This window comes from Hemiscyllium ocellatum, chromosome 3 (assembly GCF_020745735.1).
Source record: "Hemiscyllium ocellatum isolate sHemOce1 chromosome 3, sHemOce1.pat.X.cur, whole genome shotgun sequence".
NCBI lineage: Eukaryota > Metazoa > Chordata > Chondrichthyes > Orectolobiformes > Hemiscylliidae > Hemiscyllium > Hemiscyllium ocellatum.
In genome coordinates, this window is record NC_083403.1 from 145773727 (window position 1) to 145783725 (window position 9999).

Consider the following 9999-nt stretch of genomic DNA (forward strand, 5'->3'; position numbering starts at 1 on the left):
CCTCCCCCGCTCGCTCTCTCTCCCCCGCTCGCTCTCTCTCTCCCCCGCTCGCTCGCTCTCTCACTCCCCGCTCTCTCGCTCTCTCTCCCCCGCTCTCTCGCTCTCTCTCCCCCGCTCGCTCTCTCTCTCTCCCCCGCTCGCTCGCTCTCTCTCCCCCGCTCGCTCCCTCTCTCACCCTCCCCCCCCCACACGCTCTCTCTCTCTCTCTCCCCCCCTCGCTCTCTCTCTCTCTCTCCCCGCTCTCTCTCTCCCCCGCTCTCTCTCCCCCGCTCGCTCTCTCTCTCTCCCCCTCCCGCGCTCTCTCTCCCCGCTCCCTCGCTCTCTCCCCTCGCTCTCTCGCTCTCCCCCCGCTCGCGCGCTCTCTCTCTCCCCCCCGCTCGCTCGCTCTCCCCCGCTTGCTCTCTCTTCCCCCGCTCGCTCTGTCTATCTCTCTCTCCCCCGCTCGCTCTGTCTGTCTCTCTCTGTCTCTCTCTCCCCCCGCCCTCTCTCCCCCGCTTGCTCGTTCTCTCTCCCCCTCTCGCTCTCTCTCCCCCCTCCCACGCGCTCTCTCTCTCTCTCTCTCCCGCTCTGTCTCTCCCCCGCTTGCTCTCTCTTCCCCCGCTCGCTCTGTCTATCTCTCTCCCCCGCTCGCTCTGTCTGTCTCTCTCTCTCTCTCTCTCCCCCGCTCGCTCGCTCTCTCCCCCGCTTGCTCCCTCTCTCCCCCGCTCGCTCCCTCTCTCCCCCGCTCGCTCCCTCTCCCTCTCTTGCTCTCCCCCGCTCGCTCACTCTCTCTCCCCCGCTCGCTCTCTTTCTCCCCCGCTTGCTCTCTCTCTCTCTCCCCCCTGCGCTCGCTCTCCCCCGCTCTCTCTCTCTCCCCCACTCTCTCTCCCCCCCGCTCTCTCTCCCCCTCTCTCCCCCGCTCGCTCGCTCTCCCCGCTCGCTCGCTCTCTCTCCCCGCTCGCTCGCGCTCTCCCCCGCTCGCTCGCGCTCTCCCCCGCTCGCTCGCGCTCTCCCCCGCTCGCTCGCGCTCTCCCCCACTTGCTCTGTCTCTCTCTCGCTCCCTCTCTCTCTTTCCCCCGCTCGCTCGCTCTCTCTCTCTCCCCCCTCCCACGCGCTCTCTCTCTCTTTCTCTCCCGCTCTGTCTCTCCTCCGCTCGCTCTGTCTCTCTCTCTCTCTCTCTCTCCCCCGCTCGCTCTGTCTCTCTCTCTCTCCCCCCTTGCCCTCTCTCCCTCTCTCCCCCGCTCGCTCGCTCGCTCTCCCCCGCTCGCTCGCTCTCCCCCGCTCGCTCGCTCTCCCCCGCTCGCTCCCTCTCCCCCGCTCGCTCGCTCTCCCCCGCTCGCTCCCTCTCCCCCGCTCGCTCCCTCTCCCCCGCTCGCTCGCTCTCCCCCGCTCGCTCCCTCTCCCCCGCTCGCTCCCTCTCCCTCTCTCGCTCTCCCCCGCTCGCTCCCTCTCCCTCTCTCGCTCTCCCCCGCTCGCTCGCTCGCTCTCTTTCTCCCCCGCTTGCTCTCTCTCTCTCCCCCGCTCGCTCGCTCTCCCCCGCTTGCTCGCTCTCTTCCCCGCTCGGTCCCTCTCCCTCTCTCTCCCTCGCTCGCTCGCTCTCTCTCCCCCGCTCGCTCGCTCTCTCTCCCCCGCTCGCTCGCTCTCTCTCCCCCGCTCGCTCTCTCTCTCCCCTGCTCTCTCTCTCTCTCTCTCTCCCCCCTGCGCTCGCTCTCCCCCGCTCGCTCGCTCTCTCTCTCTCCCCCGCTCGCTCGCTCTCTCTCTCTCCCCCGCTCTCTCTCTCTCTCCCCCCTGCGCTCGCTCTCCCCCGCTCGCTCGCTCTCTCTCGCTCGCTCGCTCTCTCTCTCTCTCCCCCGCTCGCTCGCTCTCTCTCTCTCCCCCGCTCGCTCGCTCTCTCTCTCTCCCCCGCTCGCTCGCGCTCTCTCTCTCCCCCGCTCGCTCGCTCTCTCTCTCTCCCCCGCTCGCTCGCGCTCTCTCTCTCCCGCTCGCTCGCTCTCTCTCTCTCCCCCGCTCGCTCGCTCTCTCTTTCTCCCCCGCTCGCTCGCGCTCTCTCTCTCCCCCGCTCGCTCGCGCTCTCTCTCTCCCCCGCTCGCTCGCTCTCCCCCGCTCGCTCTTTCTCTCTCCCCTGCTCGCTCGCTCTCTCTGTCTCCCCCGCTCGCTCGCTCTCTCTCTCCCCCGCTTGCTCTCTCTCTCTCCCCCGCTCGCTCGCTCTCTCTCTCTCCCCCGCTCGCTCGCTCTCTCTCTCTCCCCCGCTCGCTCGCTCTCTCTCCCCCGCTCGCTCGCTCTCTCTCTCTCCCCCGCTCGCTCGCTCTCTCTCTCTCCCCCGCTCGCTCGCTCTCTCTCTCTCCCCCGCTCGCTCGCTCTCTCTCTCTCCCCCGCTCGCTCTCTCTCTCCCCCCCCCGCTCTCTCTCTCTCCCCCCCCTCGCTCTCTCTCTCCCCCCCCTCGCTCTCTCTCTCCCCCCCCTCGCTCTCTCTCTCCCCCCCCCTCGCTCTCTCTCTCTCCCCCGCTCGCTCGCTCTCTCTCCCCCCCTCGCTCTCTCTCTCCCCCCCTCGCTCTCTCTCTCCCCCCCCCTCGCTCTCTCTCTCTCCCGCGTGCTCTCGCGCGCTCTCCTGCTCTCTCGCTCCTGCTCCTGCTCTCTCTCTCTAGCTCTCCTATATCCCCCTGCGCCCGCCCACCCCCAACCAGGTCTACTGTCTGTCAAGCTGGTTCCTAAGTCACCACTGCTCTGTGACATGACCCTTATGGCTTCTCTTTAGAAAGATGTTTTCTTTATTTTTATTTCAAGTTGGGATTACTGCGGATATGATCTCTCTTTCTTTACAATGTGAAGCTTGTGTAGTTAGACGAGTATAATCTAGTCTGCAATGTACATTCAGATCTTCAAATTGGAAAGTTACCGTGAGAATTACAGAGAATAAATTCTGAACATTCTTATTTTGCCTTTTCTTCCTTTCTGGCTGACTCTAAGTTTCCTTAGAAGTCGTTGCTGAACTGTCTTCAGTGCAATAATAACATTTCTTAAATAAGAGACCAAAACTGCTCACAGCACTCCAGTCGTGATCCCACCAGTAGTTTGTTTAGTTGCAGTAAGTCTTCTCCGCTCATATACTCCTTGAAATAAGAGACACCATTCTATTTGCCTCCCTGAATACCTGCTGCACTTGTGTGCCATCTTTGTCTTTCTTGCACATGTCCCTTTGCAGCACAATGTCGTCATGGTTAGCACCGCTGCCTCACAGTGACAGGGATCTGTGTTCAATTCCAGCCTCGGGCAACTGTGTAGAGTTTGCACACATCTCCCGTGCCTGCATGGGTTTCCTCTGGGTGCTCCGATTACCTCCCATAAGACCACAAGACATAGGAGTGGAAGTAAGGCCATTCGGCCCATCGAGTCCACTCCGCCATTCAATCATGGCTGATGGGCATTTCAACTCCACTTACCTGCATTCTCCCCCTAGCCCTTAATTCCTCGAGACAACAAGAATCTATCAATCTCTGCCTTGAAGACATTCAGCGTCCCGGCCTCCACTGCACTCTGTGGCAATGAATTCCACAGGCCCACCACCCTCTGGCTGAAGAAATGGCTCCGCATTTCTGTTCTGAATTGACCCCCTCTAATTTTAAGGCTGTGTCCACGGGTCCTAGTCTCCTCGCCTAATGGAAACAATTTCCTAGCGTCCACCCTTTCCAAGCCATGTATTATCTTGTACGTCTCTATTAAGTCTCCCCTTAATCTTCTAAACTCAAATGAATACAATCCCAGGATCCTCAGCCGTTCCTCATATGTTAGACCTACCATTCCAGGGATCATCCGTGTGAATCTCCGCTGGACACGTTCCAGTGCCAGTATGTCCTTCCTGAGATGTGGAGACCAAAACTGGACACAGTACTCTAAATGGGGCCTAACCAGAGCTTTATAAAGTCTCAGTAGCATAATGGTGCTTTAATATTCCAACCCTCTTGAGATAAGTGACAACATTGCATTTGCTTTTTTAATCACGAACTCAACCTGCATGTTTACCTTTAGAGAATCTTCGACTAGCACTCCTAGATCCCTTTGTACTTTGGCTTTACTAATTTTCTCACCATTTAGAAAGTAGTCTATGCTTTTATTCTTTTTGCCAAAGTGCAAGACCTCGCACTTGCTTACGTTGAATTCCATTAGCCATTTCCTGGACCACTCTCCCAAACTGTCTAGATCCTTCTGTAGCCTCCCCACTTCCTCAGTGCTACCTGCCTGTCCACCTAACTTCGTATCATCTGCAAACTTCACTAGAATGCCCCCAGTCCCCTCATCCAAATCATTAATATATAATGCGAATAGCTGTGGCCCCAACACTGAACCCTGCGGGACACCGCTCGTCACCGGCTGCCATTCCGAAAAAGAACCTTTTATCCCAACTCTCTGCCTTCTGTCAGACAGCCAATCCTCAATCCATCCCAGCAGCTCACATCGAACACCATGGGCCCTCACCTTGCTCAGCAGCCTCCCGTGTGGCACCTTATCAAAGGCCTTTTGAAAGTCTACATAGACCACATCCACTGGGTTTCCCTGGTCTAACCTACTTGTCACCTCTTCAAAGAATTCCAACAGGTTTGTCAGGCATGACCTCCCCTTACTAAATCCATGCTGACTTGTTCTAATCAGACTCTGCTCTTCTAAGAATTTAGAAACCTCACCTTTAATGATGGATTCTAGAATTTTACCAACAACCGAGGTTAGGCTAATTGGCCTATAATTTTCCATCTTTTGTCTTGATCCTTTCTTGAACAAAGGGGTTACAACAGTGATCTTCCAATCATCCGGGACCTTTCCTGACTCCAGTGACTCTTGAAAGATCTCAACCAACTCTCTCAGAACTCTAGGGTGTATCCCATCGGGGCCAGGAGATTTATCAATTTTAAGACTTTTTAACTTTTCTAGCACTATCTCTTTTGTAATGGCAACCATACTCAACTCAGCCCCTGACTCCCTTTAATTGTTGGGATATTACTCATGTCTTCCACTGTGAAAACTGACGCAAAGTACTTGTTAAGTTCTCCTGCTATTTCCTTATGCCCCATCACTAGGCTTCCTGCATCAGTTTAAAGTGGTCCAATGTCTACTTTTGCCTGTCGTTTGTTCCTTATGTACTGAAAGAAACGTTTACTATCATTTCTAATATTACTGGCTAGCCTACCTTCATATTTGATCCTCTCATTTCTTATTACACTCTTTGTTATCCTCTGTTTGTTTTTGTAGCCTTCCCAATCTTCTGATTTTCCACTGTTCTTGGCCACTTTATAGGATCTTTCTTTTTCTTTAATACATTTACTGACTTCCTTTGTCAGCCATGGCTGTCTAATCCCTCCCCGGATAATCTTTCTTTTCTTGGGGATAAACCTCTGTATAGTGTCCTCAATTATACCCACAAACTCCTGCCATTTTTGCTCTACTGTCTTCCCGGTTAGCCTCTGCTTCCAGTCTATTTTTGTCAATTCCTCTCTCATACCCTCATAATTACCTTTATTTAACTGTAACACCATTACATCCGATTTTGCCTTCTCTCTTTCAAACCCCAGACTGAACTCTACCATATTATGATCGTTACTTCCTAAGGGTTCCCTTACTTTAAGATCTTTTATAGAGTCTGGTTCATCCCATAGTCCAAAGATATGCAGGTTCAATATAAAGTTCAATCCAGACAAATTTGAGGTGATGCAATTTCCTCCCACAGTCCAAGATGTGCAGGTTAGGTGAATTGGCCATGCTAAATTGCCCGTAGTGTTAGGTAAAGGGGTAAATGTAGGGGTATGGGTGGGTTGCGCTTCGGTGGGTCGGTGTGGACTTGTTGGGCCGAAGGGCCTGTTTCCACACTGTAAGTAATCTAATCTAATCTAATCTAATTTAGGCAAGTCTAATTCTAGAACAAATTATATAATGAACGGAAGAGTCTTGGAAAAAGCTGCTGGGCAGTGGATCTAGAAGTGCAGGTCCATCTGTACCCTGAAGGTTATTGCACAGGTGGATAGAGTGATCAAGAAGGCATATGGTATGCTTGCCTTCATTGGATATGGTATTGATTATATAAGCTGGCAAGTCATGTTAAAATTGTACAAGACATTAGTTCAGCTGCATTTAGAATACTGTGTACAGTTCTGGTCGCCACGTTACCAAAAGGATATGGACACTTTGGAGAGGGTGCCGAGAAGGTTTACAAGGATGTTGCCTGGTATGGAAGGTGCTAGCTATGAAGAGAGGTTGAGTAGGCTAGGTTTATTTTCATTAGAGAAAAGGAAATTGAGGGGGGACCTGATTGAGGTTTACAAAATCCTGAAGGGATAGACAGGGTGGACAGAGACAAGCTTTTTCCCAGGGTGAAGGATTTCATAACAAGAGGTCACACTTTCAAGGTGACAGGTGAAAAGTTTAAGGGGGATACACGTGGCAAGTACTTCACACAGAGGGTGGTGGGTGTCTGGAATGAGTTGCCACAGAGCTGGCAGAGGCAGGCATAGTAGATTCATTAAAGATGCGTCTTGACAGATGCATGCATAGCTAGGGAGCAGAGGGATACAGATGCTTAGGAATTGGGCGACAGGTTTAGACAATAGATTTGGATAGGCTCAGGCTTGGAGGGCCGAAGGGCCTGTTCCTGGGCTGTAAAGTTTCTTTGGTTTTTGTTCAGGTTAGGTAGATTGGCCATGGGAAATGCAGGGGTAGGGTGGAGAGGCAGGTCTGAGCAGGATGCTCTTTAGAGGGTAGGTGTGGACTTGATGGGGCTGAATGAGCTGTTTCCACATTGTAGGGATTTTATGATTCTTTGTGTTGCGGCTTTCTGCAGTTTATTTCCACTTAAGTAACATGTGTTCATTTGTTCTCCCTTCCACAATAAACAACTTCACATTTTCTAACCACTGCCCACTTATTTAACTTATAACTGTTTGCATACCTCTCACAAACTTCCTTTCCACCTATTTTTGTGTTGTCTGTAAATATGGATACAGTACATTCCTCTCTTCCTCCAAGGCATTAATATATACGTTACACCGTTTTGGTCCAAGCACTGACCCCTACTTTTCACAGGTCACCAATCTGAAAAAGAACCCCCATCTGAAATTATATATTTCAGATTTTTGAACTGACATTCTGATGATATATGCATGGCAGACAAAACTGCATATGGCATATTGTCATGTAATGTGTCGTGAATGGGAATGACAAGGGTGTGGGGACAAAATCAGGAAAATTATACTGTTTGCTATTGGGGAAGCAATGCCTCCCTCTTCAAAGAGGGGGATGTTCTGGCCAACTACTCTTTTATTTTTTACCAAACTGGGTTTGGATGACTAGTAAGCAATGAAATCAGAAGGGTTAATTTATTAAGATATCTTTGAAATCTTTTGCATATTGAAAATTACAATGAGGTATTTAATATTTTGTTTTATATATAGCTTCCAATTTATTATGCATTCTAAGATTTTCTATAATTTTGCTAGGTTGGTGTTCCTAAAATGGAAAAGTTTAACTGCTGGGGTGGTTCGCTGTCTCTGGGCCATCCTTTTGGTGCCACTGGTTGTCGCCTTGTGACAACAGCTGCTCACAGACTGATCAAGGAAGGAGGACAGTATGCACTTGTTGCAGCTTGTGCTGCTGGAGGACAGGTTTGGCTTTTTTAAAAATTTTGTATGTTTCAACTTTACAATAGTTAATAAATCTTTCACACTGTCTTCATGGTTAGCACCATTGCTTCACAATGCCAGGGATCTGTGTTCAATTTCAGCCTCAGGCAACTTTCTTGAGTGGTCCATGTTACAACGCTAAAACTGACTGCGAAAGCTATTTTTACTGTGGTACCCTACAACATTTGCTGTCCAGCAAACTTTGATTCATGATGCTATAAATTTGGCTCATTCATTTTTTAGAGCAGTCTTTGGAGTCATCTGAAATATTAAATTCTGATTTGCTGAAAATTACATTAGAATTTTGTAGTTTACTATTAGTCCTCAGGTATTCTTTACAAATATCACTGTGTCCTTTATTGGAACAAGGACAGTCTAATATAGGAAACATGTTATTAACTGACACCTGAAATGTAACATCCCTGATGAAGGGCTTATGCCCGAAGCGCAATTCTTCTGTTCCTTAGATGCTACCTGACTTGCTGTGCTTTTCCAGCTCCACACGTTTTTTTTAGATTACTTAGTGTGGAAACAGGCCCTTCAGCCCAACAAGTCTACACCGACCCGCCAAAGCGCAACCCACCCATACCCCTGAATGACTCTGACTCTGACTGTCCAGCATTTGCAGTCCTACTTTCTCCTAATCACTGGAAACCTTACAGCGAAGCCTCTTCCACGGATCCCCACCTTGAAGAACTTCTCCTCTCTCCCCAAGGATCTAAGTGAGTCTCTCTCCCACTGCACCCCCAGGTTACCTCCTCCGCCCTGAAGCTCTTCAAACACATCCCGAAGCAGACCCACTACTACAGCCATGTCTCCTTGCTCAGCACTTGCCTATGCAACCGACTCATCCACCCCATGTCCTTGATGAAGGGCTTATGCCCAAAACGTCACCTATCCTGCACCTCGGATGCTGTCTGATCTGCTTTTCCAGTGCCACACTTTGAAGTTGATCCAGAAGTCCATATAATCAATGTAAAAAAAAATTAAATAATAGAAGTATTACAGGGGGTGTACACATCACTGTTATACTTTATTTACAGCATGAATTATTTAATAATGAAACTCTGCCTTAATTAAAACTTATTAGCATAGAGTCTTCTCCCTCACACCCTCAACTAACTAATTGGGGATTGCAGAGATCACAATGATGATACAGTAAAGTTCCAGTACTTCGGGTATATAATTTTTGCTGCTTTATTGAGTGCTGGTTCATAAGGTTTTGGTTAAAATGAAGTTTGCTGTACAAGAAAAGTCCGAGGTGTTTATTTCCATCAAAACCTTTGACTACTTTTCTCAAAGTTTTGTGTTTACGCCATCCTTGTATTCAAAAAATAACATATCTATGAGCCAATAAATTTTGTTTCAACCCACAAACAATGTGAGTTCACACTGCAGAGCACAGCATTCGGTATCACACTTAATTTGCAACAGTTTATTTTTCTTGGTAGCTGTTCAACTTAGCCCACACCTCAAGGTGTTTCATCTTCTGAAATCATTAATTGATTTTTCCATGTAGAAAAGATATATCTATCTACAACACTTTACTTCATCCTTCATATAGAGACTAATCTGTTGCCCTTTCCCTGCTGAATAATCTGGCATTCAGATGCATAGCAAATCAGGGCTATGATGAGTTATGTTTAGGAAAAAATTTGTTTAGATCATATAGTTTTGCATTCACATGCTTAATTATTTTCAAGGATAACTCCATCAACTGTTGATGTATCTTGTGTGTTCTCTTCTCAGGGGCATGGAATTATCATAGAAACCTATCCTCAAAAATGAAAAGCGTTTTGGCTTTCGGAATTAAATCAATGCCATTCCAATGCAGTGGAGCATTAAATGAAGAAGACCCAAAATAGTCTGCTGGACTGAGCAGATACATTTTTAACATACCACCTATATTTGTCAATTAAAATTTAAACCATTGGATCTGTCAATAAAATGAGTTCTGGAGGTCTTTAAATTCTTTCTTTCCACGTCTTAGAATTTTAATACTACCTGAAATCCTAGAATGTGTACCTATTGTTAATTTATAAAAAGAGTAAGTCGGATATGCTGATATATATAAAGGTGTGTTAACAGCTTTTTTTCTTTAATAAGCAGTGAATATATGAAGTGTATGGACTTCCAATAATCTTTATAGACAATACAAGCATTTTTAATTTTATCCAAACACGGGAGGAATTAGAATTACATTTCTTTGTTTTAACTGTTCTGATTGCCATGCAATGGTCAAAATTTTCTTTTGTAAAATAACTTGCTCTACATCAAGGGCATAGATTTAAAGTGGTGTGCAAATAAAGCAAGGATGATGTAAGAAAATGTTTTACCCATCAAGCAGATAGGTCATTCAA

At 48.6% G+C, this 9999-nt stretch overlaps 1 protein-coding gene across 5 annotated transcripts in view; it reads left to right on the top strand.

Annotated features, from left to right (window-relative positions):
* hadhb (hydroxyacyl-CoA dehydrogenase trifunctional multienzyme complex subunit beta) overlaps nt 1-9602 on the top strand; it is a 61067-nt gene extending 51465 nt beyond the window's left edge. For all 5 annotated transcript variants that reach the window (XM_060854318.1, XM_060854344.1, XM_060854311.1 and 2 more), the window contains 2 exons: nt 7457-7621; nt 9389-9602. In XM_060854318.1, coding sequence (XP_060710301.1) covers nt 7457-7621; nt 9389-9427 — 204 coding nt within the window. In that variant the 3' untranslated portion in view covers nt 9428-9602. The remainder of the gene's footprint in view (nt 1-7456; nt 7622-9388) is intronic.
* Nucleotides 9603-9999: the final 397 nt, after the last annotated feature.